This window comes from Sarcophilus harrisii, chromosome 3, assembly GCF_902635505.1.
Source record: "Sarcophilus harrisii chromosome 3, mSarHar1.11, whole genome shotgun sequence".
Lineage (NCBI taxonomy): Eukaryota > Metazoa > Chordata > Mammalia > Dasyuromorphia > Dasyuridae > Sarcophilus > Sarcophilus harrisii.
The window spans coordinates 541,441,399-541,464,806 of record NC_045428.1 but is presented as its reverse complement, the minus strand read 5'-3'; the positions used below and the strand labels follow the sequence as shown (position 1 = coordinate 541,464,806).

The following is a 23,408-nucleotide window of genomic DNA, read 5'->3' as shown; positions in this document are numbered from 1 at the left end:
ACCTTAGAGGTCATCAAGTCCAACACCCGGGTCACATTGAGGCCAGATTTGAACTCAGCTTTTCCTGACTCCAGATCTAGCATTCTAAACCTCTACATTTTACTGTCTCTCAATATGCACAGGCAGAGAAATAATGCATAGTATTAACTCACCATGAATTTTTTGAGGCATTTATGTCTTGAGAAATACTGCCTCATTTAATGATTACAATAGGTAGGGAAGCTACTTATCCCATGATCTCTATTTTACTATTAGGTAAATCAAGGCCCAGGAGGATCAGAACCTTGAACAAGGTCACACAGCATCTCGACAGTAGGGCTGGGATGCCTAGTTTCCAGCCTGTGACTTTTCCTACCCAACCACATTCAGGGTTCTGTGTCTCCATGTCTAGCTATGTGACAGCCCAACAGTAAAGCATTTTAAGGACTTGGCATTTCTGAGAGGAGGTGGAAAATGCCAGGCCAAAGTTCAGAGCATATGAGGCTTCTTTCATTTAGTGAGTCCTCAGTAGCAGTGGTGGCGGGTTGGAGAGTGTCTGGCAGGTGGGTAAATGCCAAGAGGTGATGAGGCTCTCTCTCTCCCTTTGCTGTGGGCACCTAATGACATTTCTTTCTTCCTCAACTAACAGGGGGACATGCTCTGCTTGGGACTCAGGCTAGAAAGATAATAATAATAATAGTTGTAGTAATGATAACTTCAATTGACATAACATTCAGAGGCTGACAAAATACTTTCTTCACTGAACTGTGAGGGACAGATTGCACACATCTTCATTTTATAGTTGGGCAAACTTCAGAGAGTTAAAGAGGTTTTTCCAAATTTACATTGAGAAATAAGTGCTGGTCTTGAACCTAACTCTTCTAATGGTAAGACTAGAGGTTTTTCCAGTCTACACAGATACCTCTCCAATGATGCTTCAGTTTGATTGAAATTTACATAAATTATTTCATTTGATTTTCAAATCAACCCAATGAGGTTAGATCTGTGGATATTATTATTTCTGTGATGCAGATGAGGAAGCAGGCTCTGAGAAGTTAAGCAATTTTCTCATGACTGCACAGCTTAAAGTTTATATTTTGCAGGAAGTCTTCCCCAATGCACCCCCCACTGCTAATGTATTTTCTCTTTCTGTGTATATGTCAATCTCTCTGTATATTTCTGTCTGTCTCTCTGGTTCTCTATCTGTGTCTCTTTTTGTCTCTGTTTCTTTCTCACTGTCTCTGTCTCTACAATATATGTATACATATCTATAGATATAGATAACTTTGTGTACTTAGTTAATTACATGTTGTCTCTACTATTTGAATGTGAGATTCTTGAGGGCAGGAACTATTTTTTGTTTTTGTTTGTTCATTTGTTTTTGCCTTTTTTCATATCCTTAGAATTTATTATGGTATCCTGGACATAATAGATACTTAGTAAATATTTCTTGGTTGGTTGATGCATAGTAATTGGCAGAGATAAAATTAAAAACCAGGTCTCTCCCAGCTCCGATCCTTTTCCCACCAAATTCTGCAACAAGTTCTCATACTTCCTGAAAGAACCCTGAGAAAATGGGACAGAATATAGACAGCAACTTAAATGACATGATCCCTGTGTTCAGATATCTTCAGGGAAAATACACTTGTCCATTAGGTCTCTTAAGGGAAAACAGAAATCAAAATTAGGCCAAAATGACTGGTTCTAAGCCTCATAGCACCAAAATTTGAAGGTATTGACTACACTTGTATTCCTTCTATAGCTAGATGCTTAGCACCTAGTTAGCTAGAATAATTAGTTAAAATAGAAAGCTACCAGATGGTGCTTCTTTCCCCAAGTGGCAAGCTTGGGCCCCAGATGCCTTCCTCCTCAGACTAACCCTATCTCATTTCCTCTCCTGGCCAAGGGCTCCCAAGCAGCAGTAATGGGACTACCTTTTTCCAAAGGCCACACGGGCCCCAATCTTCCTTCAGGAATTTTTGTTGTGTTACCTTAGTTCTCAGGATGACTAGTTGTAACTCTGGGAAGAACTAAGACCAACAGGAGTAAGTTTCAGAGAAGCTCTAAAATTTGTCTGAATCTCTTGAGTCCCAGACACTCAGTTTGGCTATGCAAGGTCTAAAGTAATAGAGTGGAAAGTACCTTGGACAGCTCCAATAACATCAACAGTAATAAGAGGATCATAACATCAGGGAGGTGATGTTTTGACATGCAATTGAATTGTTTTTAAGTGAGGAAGATGATCTTGCACAGCTTTCCCTCACTTAAATGAGAGATGGAAGGCTTAAGAAGCCCAAGAATGGCAGTGACCTTTTGTAGTTTGTATGTACAGTCAAGCATGTCTGAGACTTCTTGTATTGAAGCACCTCAGTCATTTGATTGCAACACACCAACACCACGGTCACAACACTCACTGATGTCTGGGCTTCAAGCTACGTGTTGTTATAGTTTTTTCATTGAGCACTCAAGGATGAACAATTTTAGACTGATTATTATACTGGTTTCTTTTCTGTCTTTCTCATCTGTTTCTGCCTCCCTCTCTTTGTGTCTATCCATATCTCTTTGTCTTTCATTCATATGTCTTTCATCTCTCTCACTCTCATTTCTCCTTTCTCCTCCTATCCTGCTTTGATCCCTCCTATCTTCTTATGTCTGCTTTTCACTTCCACTCCTTCCTCTTTCTTCCTCTTTCCCTTTATGTCTCTTTCCTTTCCTTTCTCTTTCTATCTCTCTCCCTTCCCCTTTCCTGCATCTGTCTATATCTTTCTATAACTATCTGTTTCTATCTTTATCTTTCTTCTGTCTTGATCTTTGGTCTTTTTCTGTGTCTGTGTCTCTGTCTCTATTCCTATGTGTCTGTCTCTGTAACTCTCTGTGTGTCTCTCCTTCTTTCTCTGTTTCCTCCTCTCTACCCCCCATAAATCCCATACCTTTACCAAGAAACAGCATAGTGTGGTAGAAAGTGTCAGATCTGAAAGTCAGGAGAGATTTGAGTTCAAATGCCATCTCAGACACTTATTAGTTAAGTGACCCATTGAGGCTCACTTTGAGCCTCACTTCCCTCATTTGTAAAAGAAGGATTATAATAATACCCATAGTGCCTGCCTATCTCACAAGGCTTTGGTGAGGATCAAATTAGATGATGTAAATAAAGTGCTTTGTAAATTTTAAATCCCTGTATAAATTCAGTTGTTATTATCTGCCTCTCTCCATGATCTACTTGCTATCTTCTCTCTCCTGCTTGTCCTTAACACATTTGAGTTTATGGGCTAGGTTTGCACTGATGAGCTGTGCTTTCTGGCCTTCCTGCCCCTGCCATGTCTCTTTCCCTCCCTAGTTTGAGTTTTCCCCGCCACAATTTAAAGTGCTCCTTCTCTGCCCTGCCCTGGAGGCTCTTCTTCTATTAAACATTCTCTGCTCAGGTGGCCCCCAGGCCTTCTTCCCCTCCCCCTCCTCTGGGAGCTGAGAAAGGCAGGCAACATTTGCACTGAGCACAGAGGCAGGGGGCTCATTTGGGCAAATCTGAGATCGATGTTCAACAAGAAAGGTACAAATGTAAGTCTGGCTAAAGAGTATAATAGAATTTATGGAAATCACCGGCCTGTGCTGCAGCCTGCAATGATGGAGGTGATTATTAATTAATCATGGTCTTTGGGGAAAAGTCTCGGTGTAAGGAGTAATTAAAATGAAGCATTGTACAGTTGTACCGAATGATGATTTATGAGGCTAAGTAATTGCAGCTCTGCCCTCTTCCCTCCGGCAGGCTCAATGGGAAGGATTAACTGGACGGATTGTTTTCAACAAAACCAGTGGCTTAAGGACTGATTTTGACTTGGATATCATCAGCCTGAAGGAAGATGGCTTGGAGAAGGTGAGTAAGGGCCCCCAGCCTGCTTGTGGCTGACCAGAGAAAATGAGAAATCCCGGGGAGGGTCCTTTCACCTCTCAATAAAATACTTTGGAGAAATTGGGTCTAAATTCCTTTTGGACTCTGATGGGCCACACACTTAGCCCACAACTTCCACTTCTTTTTTTTTTTTCCTTAGGCAATTGGGGATTAAGTGATTTGCTCAGGGCCATACAGCTAGGAAGTGTTAAGTGTCTGAGATCAAATTTGAACTCAGGTCCTCCTGACTTCAGGGCTGGTGCTCTATCCACCGCTCCTCCTAGCTTCCCCCACAACTCCCACTTCTAATCCAGTCCATCCAACACAAATTTACTACGTCCTAAGTATGGTCCTGGGTGCTACACCTACAAATACAAAGTTTAAAACTACTTTCCCTTAAGGAGATTACATTCTACTGTGGTGGGATTTGTTTAGTCATTTTTCAGTTGTGTCCAACTCTTTGTGACCTATTTGGTGTTTTCTTGGGAAAGATACTGGAGTAGTTTGCTATTTTCTTCTCCAGTTCATTTTATAGATGAGGAAATTGAGGCAAACAGAGTTAAGTGACTTGCCCAGGATCACACAGTTTGCATATGTTTGAAGCCAGATTTGAACTCAGGAAGATGAGTCGTCTTGACTAGGTCTGGCACTTTTCCCATTCTGCCACCTGGCTACCCTACACAAAGGATACACAAAGCAAACACAAGCAATATACATGTTCATTTGAGCAGTAGGATAAGAAGACACTAATAGGAATCTCAGGAAAGAGGGGTAAGAAGTAGCACCTGAGCTAGACCTTGATTCTAAGGGGCAAAAGTGAAGCTGGAGTGCATTCTATGCATAGAGAACAGCTTAACTAAAGTCATGAGGCTGAAGATGAAGTGCTTAGTTCAAGGAACAGCAAAGTAATGCATGATAAAATGGGAATGGTAGGTTAGAACAGGAGTGTAAAGGGATTTAAATGTCAAGCTGAGGTATTTGTATCCCCAAAAGTTGTTGAGAAAGAGGAGAAAAGGGCCCAAAGTCAGGCCTTGGTGAAAACACATAGTTATATGATAGGAGATGAATACTGTTTCTACTAGGGAGACTCTGACTGACAAGTATGAAGAAAACCAGGAGAGAATGATGTCATGAAAACCCAGGAAAGAGAAATTATTTAGGTAGAAGAAATAGTCAAGTGTTAAATATGGCAGAGAGCTAAAGAAAGATGAGGACTGAGAAAAGGCCATTGACAATTTCCCACTAAATCCTATGTGGGAGGGAGAAGGAGGAAGTCCTTTATCAATTTCCATACTATTATGGAACAGTCCTTACTTTAAATAAAAGAAAGTGACAAGGTAAAATGTATATAGGAAGAGGGCTGGGATGAGGAGGAAATTCAAATTATGTCACGTGAATTTCATTTTGAGGAAAATAAGGGTGTGTGGCCTGACGAAGACATAGTGAGAATTATTCACTTAATCAGTGCATATTTATTAAATATGAACTGTGTGACAATGAACTAGGCACTAGAAATAGAAATACAAAGAATGAAATAATCCTTACATACAAGCCTCTTTCATTCTAATGAGGGAAGCAAATGTGTATGAAATACATACATCAATATAAAGTAAATGTGTAGTCAAAATGGTTAGTTCATATGGAAAGGAACTGACCTGATAGCTTTATTCAAATACTTGAAGTGCTGTCATGTGTATGAAGGGCTAGATTTGTTCTGTTTAATTCCAGAGGGAAGAGAGAGGAACAGTGGGAAGAAGTTGAAGAGAGGCAACTTGTAAGGAAAAAACTTACTCCCAATGAGGGCTATCTAAAAGTGGATCATGCTACCTTGTAAGGCACTAAGTTTCCCACCACTGGAGGTATTCAAGCAAAGGATAAATGATCTCCTGTCAGGAATGCTGCACCTGATAGGGTTTTTGATTAGAAACCTCTGAGGACTCATGTACCTCCAAGTATCTGAATCTGTGAAGTACATCTGGTGACTAAAGCCATAATAATGGGAGAGAATCTATTGTATATTATTAAGTCAGGCTTTCTGATCAGTTAGAACATCAGTTAGAACAAGGGAAAGGGTCAGATGAGATATATCCACCCACATAAGGATGGACTTTTTGTGCAAATATAAATGACAAAAGTGCATGAGAAGGAGGCTGAAATATAATTGTGAACCAAGCTGGATGGAGTTAGTTATGGGAGACTTCCTGAAGGAGATAAGTTTTGAAAGAAATGAGTGATAATTTTGGCATAGTGCATATTAAGGGACATTTCTAGTGGTGAGAAGGATAAGAGCACAGCCTTAGAAATTGGCTTCTACAGAGACAGGGTATTCCCACATGAGAACTAAAAGATTAGTTTGGGAAATGACTTGGACAGATACTCAAAACCCGATGGATCCTAGGAAGGGGTGCCTAGAAGGTGCCTTTATATCCCCAGATCCTGGAGAACCATCTAGCTCCAGATGGCTTTTTTGCCAGACGATTCAGCTAAACATAGCTCTCCTGGAATCATCCTTTACACTCACATTTTCTGTGATTTCCCCTGGCCCTTATTCCAGGAGATTACTCCAATGCCTCACCATGTCATTCTCACCAGATAAGCCAAACATGGATACAGAGAATAAATAACCATGGATACTCTAGGAGCTGTCCATGGCACTGATAGCTCCTTGACTTATAGGCCCTGAAAGAAGAAATGGATTTGGGAACTGAAGACTCAGTTTGGTAAAAGCAGAGGCCGTGAATCCTTTAGCATTGAAGAGAAATGAACAGCTTTCCCTCCCTTTGCCTTTTCCCATATTAAATAACAAGATTCTAGAACTGGAATCAATTTAATTCAATTCAACAAGCGTGTTAAAAGTACCTATTAAATTCAAAGTATTGAAGCAATAGGGTACATAATAGTGACACACTTGGTGTCAGAAAAATCTATATATTAGCTTTAACATATATTACCATGTGTGGCCATGAGATCACTTAAGCTCTATAGATTTAAGAAAACTCTCTAGTATATATCTATTAAGTCATGGAAGGATTTCCATCTGCTTTGGTGAAGACTCCTCTGCCAGAAGTCCCAAAAAGTAAGAAAATCACAGATCCTATGTAAATTCAAGACAACATACTTGGATCTGGGGATACAAAGATAACACCAACTCAAACCCTGCCTTCAAGGCACTTATATCCCATTAGTGATGAAGTGGGGGACAATTATAATTCGAGCAAAATAATTTATTAAGTATATTCTTTGTACCAACCTTTCTACTAGGCAAGAGGGTCAGAAAGCCAAGAAACAAAATATAGTCTCTACCTTCAAGTAATTTACCTAGGTTCTCTTCCCTCTAAATTTCCTTTCGGCTTTTCTCTTTCATTCCTTCTTTCCTCTCCCCTCCTTCCATTTTTTTCTTCTTCAGTTTTCCCTTCTCTTCTCCTCTGCCTTTTTCTTTCTTTCCATCCCCACTCTCTCCTATCCTCTTCCCATAATAACTGACATTTACATATCGATCAAAGATTTGAAAAATACCTTACAGTCCACTGAAGTAGTCACTACAGCTGTAATTCAACCCATCTTATAGATAATGAAATTGAAGGTGAATGACTTGCCCATGCTTACACAGCCAGGAAGTGTCTATTTTGGACTGGATTCATTACTTGGCCAGGAAATGTCAGGGGTAGGATTCTAACCCAGTCTATTTTTCTTACAAGGCTAGTATGCTTTTTTTCTATCCTGCTTTGCTTTTCATCATAGTTCTTCATTTCCTCTCTGCCCACATACATCCAATTTTTGTTATCCAATGATTTAACCATAGAGTAACCCTCAAGTTATGGCTATAAGTTGTAGATGTGGCTTGTGACTGTTAACCTTGAATCTCAGTAGCTGAGTTCATGCCAGAGTCTTGGACCTGGGTTGGTGAATTTCAATGGATGGGCTGAGAACTGTCTGAAGTGCAGGAATGGATTGGGGAGGATTAGTCAGTTCTCATCTCTGAGCCGTGGGTGCTCTGCCCATGTGTACTTCTGGTCGATACTTCATTTTGGGGATTTGGGGTTTTCCAGGGAATGGGGGAAGATAGGCTTTGCCTGAAACTCCTTAAGGAGTGCCTTCCCTGTCCCCTTGACCAATTAGTTTACAAATTTCAAACCTTGGTGGAAGAATGCTTTGCAATTTTCCTTCTGGCTGATCAAAGCCAGATTAAGAGGGGGAAATAGTATGATGCTGAAAAATACCTTTGACTGCCCTTTCACCATCCTTCTATCTGAGCTTTACCTTTGGAGACATTTGGACAGGTTTGGCAGAAAGAGAAAGCTCAGTGCTTATCCTCATCCTTAAGGAAAGGAAGAAACTAGGGAAGAAAAAAGGAAGTGTGAAGGGAGAGAGGAAAGGAAGAAATAAATGAAGGTAAGAAGGAAGGAAGGAAGGTAAGAAGGAAGAAAGGAAGGTAAGAAGGAAGGAAGGAAGGAAAGTAAGAAGGAAGGTAAGAAGGAAGAAAGGAAAGTAAGAAGGAAGGAAGGTAAGAAGGAAAGAAGGGAAGAAGGAAGGAAGGAAGGAAGGAGGGAAGGAAGGAAAGAAGGAAGGAAGGAAGAAGGAAGGAAAGAAAGAAGGAAGGAGGAAAGGGAAGGGAGTTATGGAGGGAGGAAGTGGGGCATGGAAGGAGGGAGAAGGAGGGAAAAAGGAAAGGAAAAAAAAGAGGGAAGGTAGTAGGAGGAGGAGGCTTCTCATGCCTTGGATGCATTACCTTTTCATCTCCACTTTTCAGAATATTTCCCTTTCTGCCAGGCTCAGCACAGGTGCCACTTCACTGAACATCTCATATTAAAGTGTTTTTCAAATTCTCAAATTTTTTGAGCACTTTGGAGTTCTCCTTTGCTTCTGTCATTCCGTACTTTGCATTATCTTCATATATATACATGCCATATTTCTCACACAATCATTTGAATTTAAGCTCTTTGAAGGTAGAGACTTTTATTTTGTTTAATCTTTATATCTAAACCATTTAGCTTTGCTTCTAATGCCATATAATATACATTGGCTAAATTGCATGATTGAATAAATTCATGAAAAAATACATTGAACAATTTTTATTGATCATCCATTATGTACCCAACTCTGGGATGGATTGTGGGAGCCAGCAGGATTGTCTGCAGGCTCTAGAATTCCATACCTCCTCTGGACTTTAATCTCAGTTTACGACATGTGAGCATTGGACCACTCAGTCTACTTTGGTCTAATCCCTGCCAGGTCCTCTCCAGGACACATATTCTCCATCACTCAGGCAGCAAAGGCAGAGGGAGGGGGTGCAGAATGGCTGGCCAAGTGTCGGATCACAGCCTTTCAGTATTGTGTTTGCCCTACTGTTTGTTAAGCCGGATGGGCCCTGATCCTTCCCGCTTGGGTGTTGGGAGGATTAAGGCAGAATTACTGGAGCATAATTACATGTCTCTTTGCTATCTGGTTTGCACAGCTCTCTTAATGGGATATTTGTAGTCTGCCTCTCTGGTTAATTGATTAAGTTTCCTGGGTTCCTCAAAGAGGACGATTTCCTCCTGAGGTTGGCCAAGGACAGAAAGGGCATGAGCAGCTTTAAGAGAACAGACTGTTTCCAGTAGAGCAGAGGACAGGGGAGTAGAGAACAAAACATGAATTTGGGGGAGACCTGAGATTTTATAAATATTTTAGAAAGATCTAAGGGTGGGTGTATGTATGGGGGTGCCACCATAAGTTCAATATAAGACAAGAGTATACGATGGCAGCTGAAAAAAAGATAAAGAGTCTCAAGGCTATCTTAATTGAACTCTAGTGTCAAGACTAAGTAAAGTGATTGTTTAACTCTCCACTGTGCTAATCAAGCTACTTTGGAGTATCATGTTCTGAGTTTCTTGATGGAGGAAAAATACTGGCCTCTCCTTAATGATAGCTAACATTATGCAGAACTTTGAGGTTTACAGAGAGCTTTTCATATATTATCTCATTTTATTCTTACAATAGTCTTGTGAAAGGCTGTTACCCTCCTTACACATTAGGAAATTGACCAAATTATCATATGTAGTATGTGTCTGAAGCAGGATTTGAACTAGATTCTTTGTGACCCCAAGTTAAGCATACTGCACTATTATGATACTTGACTTCTCTCTCTGATCATGTAGAAACAATGCTAGACCATTTAGAGATCCAGCCTGTGACACTGTGAGGTCACCATTTTTACTATGCTCATTTTACAGTTGAAAAAACAATAAGTATTTTTAATAGCTTTTTATTTTCAAAATATACGCAAAGATAGTTTTCAACATTCACTCTTGCAAAATCTTGTGTTCCAAATTTTTTCTCCCTCCTTTCCCCTTCTCCCCTCCCCTAGACAGCAAATAATACGATGTATATTAAACATGTAAAATTCTTCTATAGATTTTCCCATATTTATCATGCTGCTTATTTATGTTTTTTAAAGTTTTTAAAAATCTCTATCAAAGGCTATATGGGAATCAATAATGATGTATGTAAAAGGGGAAGAAACTATAAGTCTTAGAGAAGTTTAAGAGACCTGCTCAATTAAGAGACCTGAAAGTGAGTTTGCCATCACTGGAAGTCTTCAAATTCAGAGGCTGGAGAACCACTTATGGATAATGTTGCCAAGTGGACTTCTGCCCAGGTAGAAATTGAACTCTATACCCTCTGAAGTCCCTTTAAGCTCTAAGATTTTATGATTCCATAGTTAAGTTCACCAAGAGCTCTTGGGGAAATAAATTTTCATTCATCCTCCCCTCCTGTTCACTTCTCTCACCAGTACACACACACATACACACACACACACACATATCAAAGGAAGTAAATGGGGATGTGAGGGAGATTTCAGTCTAGTCTGAATTTAAAATAGCCTTCAACTTCCTAGCAAGACAGAACTCTTGGAGAGAATTTTCCCCTGTTTGTCACCAGCTGGTCAGATCAGCCTCAGTGGTCTTTGAAATATTACTGTCCTGATCTCTTCCTCTGGGAAAAAAAAGTGACCACCTTCCTCCCAGAGTATGTGTTTTTGCCTTCTCAAGGTAATTCACCTGATAAAATAAGCTCTCATTATCTCCCTGACATTATCTCTTATTTGCCATATTTGGGGCCATCTCCTCTCTTTGATTATCTCTGAATTCCTCTGAATCAACTGCTATAGGATAGGAACTAATCCTCTGATATCATATATAGGGAATTCCAAAATGAAGACCCTTTACTAATAAGGGTTTGCACTATTCTGCAACATACTATCTTAAAAAAAAGAAAAGAATTATTCATTTTGAGCTTCAAATACAGAAAGATAAAATTTCCTTTTATACAGCACAGCATAAAAAGAAGATTCAATATAAAATCATGAATTTCCACTTTACAGTTTACTTTAGAAAAACAAACTGTGTAATAAATACTATACATCATTTTCAAAATGACCCTGCTTTTCTGTGTTTTCTTTTGTTTTCTGTTGGGCACTTTTTATTTTTTTTCTGCCAACCTCCATACTCTGCCCTAGAATGCAATTATATGTATATATGTAAAATCATACTATACATATTTCCATTTATCAGTTCTTTCTCTGGATCTAGATAGCATCTTCCTTCATAAGTCCTTTGTAAGGTAATTTGAATATTTATAATGCTCAAAATGATTTAGTCATTCAGAGTTGTTAAATAGAATAATATTGCTGTTACATCATACAATGTTCTTTTGGTTCTGCTCATTTCACTCTTCATTATTTCATACAAGTCTTTCATTGTTTTCTAAAATCCACCATTTCATCATTTCTTATAGTACTGTAGTATTCCATCACAAAATATACCACAACTTCTTTAACCATTCCCTTCAATTTCCAGTTCTTTGCCATCAAAGAGAGTTGCTATAAATATTTTACAACATATAATTTCTTTTCTTTATCAGCTTGGAAAAGAAACCTCATAGTGGTATTGCTAGGTTAAAGGGTATACACTGTTTTTTAACTCTTTGGCCATAATTCCAGATTGCTTTCCCAAATGGTTAGATCAGTAACATATTGTCTTTAGAAAAATACCTACAACACTGAGATGCTGTGACTTGCAGGATCATATAGCCATATGTTTCAAAGATGGCAGAATCTGAACTTAGATCTTCCTAGCTCCCTTTACCAATATAGCTCAGCACCTTCTCCTCAACTTAGGGATGTAAATAGGTGCCTAGAATCCTGAGAGTTTAAATAATTTGCCCAGAACAATACAACCAATATGTGTCTGAGGAGAAACTTGAACTCAAGTCTCCCCTAGTTCTAAGGCTAGCTCATGCTTGCTTCCTATATTTCAGACATATATTCCATCATAATATCCATTTTACTATAGTGCTTCTAATGAATAGATTTTGTAATAACACTAATAACTCACATCCACATTGAACTTAAAGGTTTAAAAAAACATGCTAATTTACTTAAACCTTACAACAACCCTATTGAGGGTATTCTTAAATTACAGATAATACAGGAATTGTTTCTTTCCATAAGAGAAACCTTGATGAGTTACCAGGTGCCATTTGCAGAAGGGAAGTGTTTAGGCGGCATTCAATAGGCAACAAACATTTATTATGCACTTACTATATTCCAGGCACTGTGCTAAGGGCTGGGAATACAAACAGAAGCATCAACATAGATAGTCCCTGCCCTCAAGAAGATTGGGGACAATTGGGGTTAAGTGACTTGTCCACAGTCAGTAAGTTTCTGAGGTTTGGATTTGAACTTAGGTCCTCCTGATTCCAGGACCCAGGCTCCATCCATGTTGTCACCCCTAAAGTTATGTTCTAATGACAGAAGCTAATACCCCAAGAAGAAGTGCTGGCCCTGCTGTTTGAGAATCTAAGCAAGTCTTCCTGACTATTTAATGTGGCCATGACTAAGTCCAAGTCACTTCATCTCCTGTTCCTCAATTTCCTCATCTGTAAAATGAAGATATTGGACTAGATGGTCTCTGAGGTTGCTTCCATCTCTCAATCTATGATCTTATTTGGGAAAAATTACTTAATGTTAAATGCCTAAAAATAAAGTATTGATAGCCACTTGTGGGGATGTAGAAGAGATGATTTTTGTTTAATTAGGACTTTGATTTAGTATTTTCTCAGGTTCCCTCCAGCTCTCAAAGTCTGTGGTTCTGTGGAGTAAGAACACCTAAGATCCAACTTTGGCTCTTCCACCTTGTAATTTTGGACAAGCCACTTGACTCCTCTGGAACTCAGTTTCAGTATATATAAAGGGGTGGCTGTACTAAGCTGCCCCTCTGAAGTCCCTTCTAACTAGGATTCTGCCCATCTTCATGGGGCACTAAAAAAGGGGAGATTTTCCAGTAATGACAGAGGGGCAAAGAATGCAAGTTTTAATTGATCTAAATTCCATACGTTTCCTCTGAGATGTCACAGAATCCTAGAATGTCAGGGGTGGAGGATATCTTTGAAATTTCTTAGTTTTGACCTCCTTGTTGAAGCTGAGATTCAGAGAGGGGAAGAGTTCATATATTTAACCTAGCAGCAGATCTGATGCTTAAGCTCAGGTTCTTTGAGTTCTCAATTTCTTTTTTAAATTGCCTTTTAGAATTCTAATACTCTCATGTTTCTGTCTGTGCTTCTGTCCTTCTGTCCAGGTGGGTGTGTGGTGTCCTGCTGATGGCCTCAATATCACAGAGATTGCTAAGGGTCGGGGTCCCAACGTCACTGACTCCTTGACCAACAGATCCCTCATTGTCACCACTGTGCTGGTAAGAAGCTTCAACTCTGTGTGACCTTCCCAGGGAATATTAAATCAAGGGATAAAGGGAGAAGCAAATAAAAGGAGAGCAATTCATTTTCCAATCATAGGCTTGCTATGTTTGGGAAATAGTGCCCACTTCCCAATGGAGTTTTTTCAAGGAAGCAGTGAAGGAGCTAATGGGTTAAGGGTAGGTAGGACAGGTTGGGGGTACAAGGGAAGAAGGAACTGAATATCTGGCATAGTTCAAAGTGCAACAGCTTAGAATTTGAAGCTCAGGGACCTGGGTTTGAATCTCCGTTCTGCTACCTATTTACCACTAATGAGAATCTGGGCAACTACTACCTCCCCTTCCCAATTCTTTATCTGTAAAATAAAGGTGCTGCATAAGATGATCTCTCAAGTCCTTCTCAGTTCATAATCTCATGAATCTATACAGGAGGCTTTCATGAACATCTAAATAAACCTTAGCGTAGGCAATTGGCATCCTTAGTCCCCAGACACAGGTTTGGGATGAACAATGAGGGCTGGAGCAGAGAGACTGAGGATATAGGACCTGGAATTGACAGACCATATGTAAAAAGACTAGGGATGGAGGGAACAAGGACTGAAGATCAGAAGATAGAAGGATGAGGGATGGAGGGACTAGGGACAAAAGGATTTAGCCGATTAGGGGCACAGCTGGAGAGTCCTACTCCCTTATTAAGAATCCCATCACTAGGGTGGTTTGGATGGGTTACTGTGTAGAAGTATAGAGGGGAAGAGGCTGCAATCTATGTTCTTAGAGAAACAGGTGAATGTGAAAAAGGAGAAACTTTAAAAACTATCTTCACTCCCTTCTCAAAGAGAATTTCAACTTCCATATAGTCAATACTAATTATACAGAGACCAGTGATCTGGGAATATTGGTCATCACCCAAATCCTATGTTTTTCTATTGCCTCCCTCTCAACTCAGAAGCCAGCATCTTGTTTCTGTACTCTGATTTCCTTCTGGCTTCCAGATGTTGCCAATGGAGAGGAAGGGGTATTAATTAGTTTGATAATGCCCTGGGTCATAGTCTACCTAGATGGAAGTCTTGGAAACATTCATAGCCATGGTAAAGCTGACAGGGCACAGTTTACTTGATTAACAAAATCTACCATGGAATCTACCATGGAAACAGAGCATTGGCCTGGAGAGGGATTTAGTGTCATGGAAAGTACCTAGAAAGCTCTCTTTTCTTATTCCTCCCTTCTGACTTCCCTACATTCAGCCTTTCTGTGGATAGTCTCTCCTCATTACTTCAGCCTAGTACTCTTAATTTACCTCCCATCTATTCTCTAGAATCATTTTGGACCTACTTATTCACAGGCTATTTACCCCTTTAGAATGTGAGCTCCTAAGGACATTTGTCTTTCTGAGCTCAGCATTTAGACAGTAGAAAGCACACAGAAGCACTTAATAAATGCTTGTTGACTGACAAATTTATAATCAGAAGATTCGGATCTGATTTCTAATCCTGTCATTTATTGACTTTGTGACATGGGCACAACATTTAAAAAAACCATCAGCAAACTAGAGTAGTAAAGGAGAACAGCCAAGTTAGTGAAGAACATTGAGATCATGTCATAGGAGATTCATTTGAATAAACTGGGGAATATTGGAAGGACATGATAATTTTCTGCAAGTGGCTGAAGGAATGATGCGCAAGTGGGATTAAACTCTTTCTCTTTGACCCTAGAGAGCACAATTACATGTAATACCAACAATGAGTTTAAGTTACAGAAGCATATTTTTAGTCTTGGGAGAAAGGAAAAATTTCTTAACCATTAGAGCTGTCTAAAAAGGAATTGGTGTCCCTCAAGAGGTAGTAAGTTCCCCATCACTAGATTTTTATGAGCAAAGACAAGATGACCTGTTGTCAAGTATATTGTAGGAAATATTTTTATTCTCCTGCAAGTTGGATTATGTGACTCTAAGGTCTCTTACAGCTCTAATATTCTGTGATTTGGACAAGTCATCTTACCTCTCTAAACCTGTTTCCTCATCTATAAAAATATAATATTATCATTTTATAGTGTTTTAAAGTTTTGCAAAATGCTTTACATGTTATTTCATTCAATCCTCACAATCTTAGGAGATAGGTTATATTATAACCCCAATTTTACAGATAAGAAAAATTTGAGCTCAAGTCTCTTTTACTCTAAGTATAATACTCTATGCACTGGACCATCTAGATGCATAGGATAATAATACCTGCCTAATAAGGTTATTGTAAAAGAAAATACTGATGGAGTATAAAGTATTATGGAGATAGGGAGTTGCTCTTTTTGAGGTAGGCTTATCTTAGGCATTCACACGGTGGAAGCACACTGACATTGGCTGAATGAACCCTGGTCCCTGCTAAAAACTGGCTGAACTAGTGTAGACTAAGCCCTAATCCTAGTCAAAGACTGCTCAGACACCAACTTCTGGTCTCACCTTCATAAAGACTGAACCCTAAGTCAATGTAATCATCTTATTTTTTTTAAGCTGAGGCTATTGGGGGTAAGTGACTTGCCCAGGGGTCACACAGCCAGGAAGTGTTAAGTGTCTGAGACCAGATTTGAACTCAGGTCCTCCTGACTTTAGGACTGGTGTTCTATCCACTGAGCCACCTACCTAGCTGCCCATGGTCATCTTTCTAATGGTTACTGGAGTGTGCCCATCCCCATTGCTATAATAAGAGTTCAGCAAAATGGTAACATGGTAGACTTGTCTAAGTGGGTTGCCTTAGTGTACAAAGGGCAAGAGGGTTTCTGAATTTCATTGATTTTTATTGTTCCTCTGGATCAGCAAAAGGTGGACTGCCCTCATAGAGGTGGGAGACAATGGAGTGTTCAATTCAACAACCATTCATTAAATGTGAGTCACAAGGCAGCAGCTTGGTGCAGGAGGAAGGTGCTTTGTAAGTGATTTCACATTCCACCTCTGCCTCTTATGACACTGTATGAACTTGGGCAAACCATTGGTTTCAGTTTCCTGATCTTTGAAGTGAGAAAAACTGGACTGGATGATTTCAAAGGGTCCAGCTGCTTCCTCTGCCCATCCCCAGGCTTTTTATGTCCTACATTTCTGAGAAGAACATAAACCACACACACACACACACACACACACACACACACGCATCAGTGTGGGTGTGCATGAGTGCATATGTTGGTTGTCACAGCAACTGCTGCTTGATTGACAGGAAAAATAAGTGGGCAGTCAGTCCAGGCATGTAAGAACTACTCACTTCCATAGTCAAAATGGCCCTGTGATTTCTAGACTTCCTTTTGCTCCTTTTCTGGCAGTGAAGAAAAGTATGGTCTCTTGAGCAGGTGGTGAGGAGGGGATGGGTTAGAAGGTAGGAGAGGAAGGATGACCCACCCCTCTCCCTAGGATAGTTAATCATTATAAGCTCTTTTTATCTGTACTTCTCCCAAATCCTGAGCCCTCAGGGTGCTGAGCCACACAATATTCAACGCAGTAAATCAGAGGTCCTCAAACTATGGCCTGTGGGCCACATGAAGCAGCTGAGGACCATTATCCCCCTTACCCAGGGCTATGAAGTTTCTTTATTTAAAGGCCCACAAAACAAAGTTTTTGTTTTTACTATAGTCTGGCCCTCCAACAGTCTAAGGAATAGTGAACTGGCCCCCTATTTAAAAAGTTTGAGGACCCCTGCCTTAAATCCCTCTGTCCTAAGATCCTAAAACCTTAACACCTTAGCCCTTCAGCTCCAGGCCATAGGGTTGGAACTTTGAGGTGAAAGACACCTTAAAGGTCTTCATGTACAACCCCCTCATTTAACCATGAGGAAACAGACCCATCAAAGTTAAGTGATTTGCCCAAGATTATATGGCTACTAACTAGGTGCCTAAGGTTTTGCAGCTAGGTCTTGGCTGACTCTTTAGTCTGGTGCTTCATTCATTCCACTAGTTTGGGTGTCAGATTTGCTGCCTGGGGGGGCCACAAGTTCCATTCCCAGTGCAGTGAAGCAGATTAAAATTATAATTAGGAAATGTTTAACAAAATAAATAAAAATACAACATAGACGCATATTAATTTGTTGTTTTCTAAGTCAATATGCTGTGGAGGGATCTGTTTCTTATATTGCCTCCACTTATAACAGGTTGTCTCCCTGAGCCCTAGATCTCTGTGTCCTGAACCCAGGGCCTGGGCCTTGAGGTGTTAGGTAGAGAGGGGAAGGGTAGGAGAAGGATTCCCTCTCCCATGTAGCTCCCAAGCAGCCTGCCCACCCATAGAGAGGTGCAGGGATAGATGTATTGATAACAGCACCCCTTCTTCCTTCTATTCTTCCACTCCTGCCAGGGTAGGGGGTAAAGAAAGGAAGCAGGCTGAGTGAGAAACCTGCCTGACACCTATCTTTGGTCCTACCTAGGACCAAACTTCAGCCTCCTAGGACTGTTCTTTTAGCAGTACATGAATGAGCACTCATTCCTAGCCACAGAGGAGAACACCATGTTCATAGCTGGCTCCTCTGTTTTAGAAGCTTGGGACATGCATTAGGCTACTAAAAAGAGCCAGAGATGTGTGTGTGTGTGTGTGTGTGTGTGTGTGTGTGTGTGTGTGTGTGTTTTGTGTGATTATTAAATCACAAATCTATTTTGGAGAACTGTTCTCCGTATCTGTTAGTACATCTGTACATTATGTGTGTCTTGTATTGGACTGTGTATTACATTCTTTATATCCATTGAGTTATGGGCTTGTGCATACATTCTGTTTATTTGGTGAGTTCTGCATCTGTTTTTGTTTTTTGAAGGTAGGGAATGCTTGTGTCTGAATTAGGATGTGTTGTTCTACTTGTGTTTTTTGTCAAGTGTATTTGTATATTCTTTGAGCCGTGTCTGTGTTAGTATGTTCTGTGTGTCAAGTGAATCACACATCTGTTTTTTGTGGGGTATGCTATGTGTCCATTATGATGTGTATGTTCTACAGGTATCTTATGTTGGGGCACATATTTTGGGAGGTCTATTGAATCCTGTTTGTGGTAGGGTGTGTGTATGGTCTACATGTCTACTGAGTCATAGATGTGTTTTCTTTGTCATTGTTGGATTCATTGTCTTTGTGTGTCTATTTGTGTCTGTGTTGGAATGATTGCATCTGTGGGTATATTGAGGCTGAGTCCATTTTGTGTGTCAGTATTAGGTCTGTTTTCTTTGTGTTTTCTTTGTGTCTGCATTAGGATGTATGTGTTCTGTGTGATTTTGTGTTCTGGGTGTGAACGTCACTAGGACACATACTCTGTGTATTTATATGACAGATATATAGATTTTATATCTATCATTTGTGTGAATCTGTAAACACTGAAATAGAATAAGGGGATTACGAAGGGTACTGTGATATACCTAGAACAAGATTTTCCACTCGGACAACCCTCCCAAAACCTCTCCTGAAGTTCTAAGTCCATGGACCCTGTCAAGAGATAACTTAATGCTGGGCAGGGCTCCATGTTGTTGTAAGTGATTTTAGAAAAACCAGAACAAGAGCCTTAGAAACACAAAGCTGGAAAAGGTTATTTTTCTAGGCTCCTGTTTTTTGTGACTTGTTGAAGAGAAATATTACCCCAACTACCACCACCGTTCTCCCAGAGCAATATGAGAGCATAAAGTTATGAAATTGAGGGCACCTTCACTGAGCAATCGATTAGCAGCCGAGAGAGCTTGTGAATTGGCTGTCTGGACATTTCCAGTAATAAATTGTGAAATAGTCCATGAATAAGTAGCTCGTGGAGTTCAGAATTACCCCCTAGGAAATGTTGCCGGCCTGGAGACACATTACCAAGGCGAGCCCCGTCTTAATGCTCAGTGCTTCTGCTGTTAAATATGTATGCCGTCCCCAAAGCACTTCCCGAAATTAATAGCATTTTACAGCTGCTCCGAAGCCAGCGTATTTATATGGAGATGTATAGATCCAGTTGCTGTGGTGGGCTCACAAATGAATTGCTAATTTTAGAGGAGAGTGTTGGGGAGGGATCTGAAGAGAGAACAGGGGAACAAGGTGTCTGGGGAGCCTTTATGGAAATGGGGGGTACTTAACCTTTGGTGACATTAAGGAATTGACACAATGGCAGGAGAGGGTACAGTGACCAAGGATTGTAAAGAACACAGGAAGGAGATAGAATCTGCTAAGAAGTTTGTGAGGATGTTACTTACATCATAAATGGGTTCTTTCTTGTTTAATAACCTATCACAGTGAGTGTTAAGCTGTGGAGAGAAGTCAGGTTTGTGGTAAACACTTCTTTGTATGGTGCATTTGTAACTTGCATGTGGGGAGAGCCTACAGTGTTTCATATTTGCGATGTTTTGGAGAGCTCTGATGGACCAGCCTCTTGTTCTTCCTCTCTCGCTTGCTTTCTCCTCCAGTTGAAGCACCCATTTCTCACAGTTTGGTCTCTTCCTAATAAGCCTCTTCTCACCTACTTCCCTCAATCTACTTTGGTCAATGATGAAGGGGAGGCAGAGATTGACTGTAGTGCTGAGCTAAAAGCACAAGACTTGCTTTTCTATACCAAATTAGGTTGGAAAAGTGATTTTCTGAGAACTGCTAAAAAAAGTCAAGAGCCCCTTTTGGAATCAGATAATAGACACTCTTTCTGTGGATCTGTCAGGCAGTGATCCCCTCTTCAAGGAACCTGGACGGGGCTGTTTAAAAATCTAATGTAAACAAATCTGTCTGGAGGCCTGAGGAGCTTAGGACAGAGAATAGGACTGTCTATCCTCTCAAAGTTTGGTAAAGGTTTTTTGGGAGTCTTTACTTCTTAAGAAGACTCCCCAGAGTTCAGAGTGTTTAAAAGTACTTCCCTAACTAAAACTAATTTGATGTAGCACCTGAAGAAATGCTCTTTCCTTACAATGGCTAAGAATTGTACACAACAAGGGGCAGCTAGATGGTGCAGTGGCTAGAGAACTGGTCCTGAGTCAAGAGCACCAGAGTTCAGATTCAACCTCAGACATTTAATACTTTCTACCTATGTGACCCAGGCAAAGCAAGCCATTTAAACTCAATTGACTTAATGACAAACAAAAAGAATTCTGTTTTTGTAGATCTGATAAGAGGGACTTAAGTCATAGAGCTAGAAGGCTAAAAAAAGACAATAAATCCAACTAATTCATTCTATAGATGAGGAAAATGCGGACCCTAAAAAGGAAAGTGATTCTCCAAAAGTATATAAGCAGCAGAGGACAGGCTGGGATTTGAACTCAGCTTCTCTGATTCCAAATCCAGCTCTCTTTTCACTATACTATACTGCTATGGTTTATTCAAACAAAAATGGCCTGTGAAAACCAGATTGTCCTGCGAGGACTGTCCCTGGGACCTCAAAAAAAAAAGAGAGAAATGCTGAGTATCAGACTGAAGGTAGATCTGGGAAGAGCACCCATTAAGTGATAAGATGACAGTATCACTTGGCAGCCAGACCAGATGTTAGTCATTGAGAGCAGGTTAATCCCACCAAGCTCAGCCAGTCCCAGTGGCTAGTCCACAGACATCCCAGAATATCACAGTTAGAAAGAAATCTATTCCAAACTATCCCTAATCAAACATGCCTTTTGCAAAATCGATGAGAAATGGTCAACATGTCGCCATTGATAACTACTTCCTGATGTGCTCCTTTTCACTTTTGGATAACTCTAATAGTTAAGAGGACAGCTAGGATGCTCACTAAATTGAGCACTGGACATGGAGTCAGGAACCTGAATTCAAATTTGTCCTCAGACATGTAATAGCTATGTGATCTTGGGTGAGACATTTAATCTCTGTTTGCCTTAATCCACCGGAGAAGGAAAAGGCAAACCATAAAAAACAAGAACCACAAAACAACAAACCCTCCAAATCAAATGAACAAATAAAAATAGACAGCCTTGATATTATTCTATGGTTCATGGAGTCATGAAGAGTTGGACACGACTGGACGACAGCAAATGGTTAAGAAATGTTTTCCTTCTGTTAAACCAAAATCTGTCTCTCTGCAATTTCTATTCATTTCCATGATTTTGTCTTATGGAGGCAAAGAATATACTTAATCCTTCAAATAACACTATCACATTACCTTTCCTTCCATCCCAAGTCTAAATATCCCCAGTTCCCTCAATTAGTTTTCATATAAAATTATATTCAATCTTTTCATAATCTTTTCTTTGGATGTGCTTAATTTTGTCAATGTCTTTTTTAAGATGTTGCTCCAAAAGTTAAGTGAAATACTCCATATGTGGTCCAACCACAGACCACAAAATGACAGAAAAGTTATCATTGGATGTTTAAACATTCCTCTCAGGATATGAGGGAGGAGATTCCTATAGTAGGTAATGAGAAAATTCTTTCTTGTCTTGGAGTTGACCAATGCAGAAAAGGGTTTTAAACTGTGTTAGCTCTGACAATTGACAGGGGGAGAGAGATGCAAAAGGACTCATTCCCTACTTCGTGGCCAGGTAAAAACCAAAATGAGAAAGAGAACACTAAAGGAATAGCAACAGTGATAACAATAACTAGAATTTATATAATACTTTGAAGTTTACAAAATGCTTCACAAATATTCTCTTATTTTCTCCTCACAAGAACCTTTGAAGATAGGACTAATATTATTCACATTTTTACAGATGAGGAAACTGGGGCAGCAGTGGTCAAGTGACTTGCCCAAGATCATTAAGTGTTTGAGGATGTATTTGAACTCAGTTCTTCCTCACTCCAGACCTAAACTCTAGACACTATTCCACAGTTTTCTCAGTGGGATAGGGTAAAGCTAATGTATCTTTCTGAGGGGTGTTCCCTTTACTCCCACATTCTATTGCTTAGTCCCTCAACCTTGTATTACTGTGATCACAGAATGTTAGAGCTGGAAGAGATTTTAGTGATCATCTAGTCTAACCTGATTATTTTGCAAATAAAGACAGTGAGATACAGAAAAGTGAAATCATATAGTCAATAGCCATTTATGAAATGCTTACAATGTGCTAAGCATTACACTAAGTTCTGAGAAATATATCAAAAAGTAATGTTTTTCATGGTCTCTGCTCTCAAAGAGCTCCCAATTTAATAGGAGATACAGCATATAAATAGCTAAGCTAAGTACATACCATATTATATATTTGTATATATATATATATGTGTGTGTGTGTGTGTGTGTATGTTTTACATGATACTACATGTATAAACTATATCAAATTACCTACAATTTTCAGAAGAGAGAAGGGGAAGGAAGGAGGGAAAACAGAAACTCAAAATCTTGTGAAAATGAATCCTAAACATTTTCTTTACATGTAACTGGGGGAAAATTAAAATACTATTAAAAAAAATAAAACAAGGAGGCCAACAACTAGAGATAAGGGGACAGAAGACTCTAAACATAGCGAGTAATGGGTGTCAAGTAATGGAGATGGGAAGTGGAGTGTCTTGTTCAAGGAACTACAATGTAACTGGATCATAGAAAGGAGTAAATCAGAAGACTGGAAAGGTAGGAAGGGACAAGGTTATAAATAGCTTCACATGTCAAACAAAGAAATTCATATTTGATCCTGAAAGTAACAGAGAACCACTGGAGCTCCTCAGCAGAAAGATGACACGGTCAGATCTACTCTGTAGAAAACTCAACTTGATAGTTGAGTAGAGGATGGATTGGAGTTATGAAAGACTTGAAGAGAGAGACCATTTAGAAAGCTATTGATGCAATAGTTCAGGCAGTATGTGAACTAAAGATATGAGTATGTGAGAAGAGTTTATATGAGAGATGTTTTTCAGATTAAAAACAACAAAAAACATATTGGATATGTGAAGTGAGTGAGAGCGGAATCAATGACGACTC

The 23,408-nt window shown here is 39.7% G+C and overlaps 1 protein-coding gene across 3 annotated transcripts in view; it reads left to right on the top strand.

Moving 5' to 3' along the window:
• GRIK3 (glutamate ionotropic receptor kainate type subunit 3) overlaps positions 1 to 23,408 on the top strand; it is a 322,874-nt gene that overhangs the window by 236,916 nt on the left and 62,550 nt on the right. For all 3 annotated transcript variants that reach the window (XM_031962173.1, XM_031962172.1, XM_031962174.1), the window contains exons 8-9: positions 3,743 to 3,850; positions 13,483 to 13,596. In XM_031962173.1, coding sequence (XP_031818033.1) covers positions 3,743 to 3,850; positions 13,483 to 13,596 — 222 coding nt within the window. The remainder of the gene's footprint in view (positions 1 to 3,742; positions 3,851 to 13,482; positions 13,597 to 23,408) is intronic.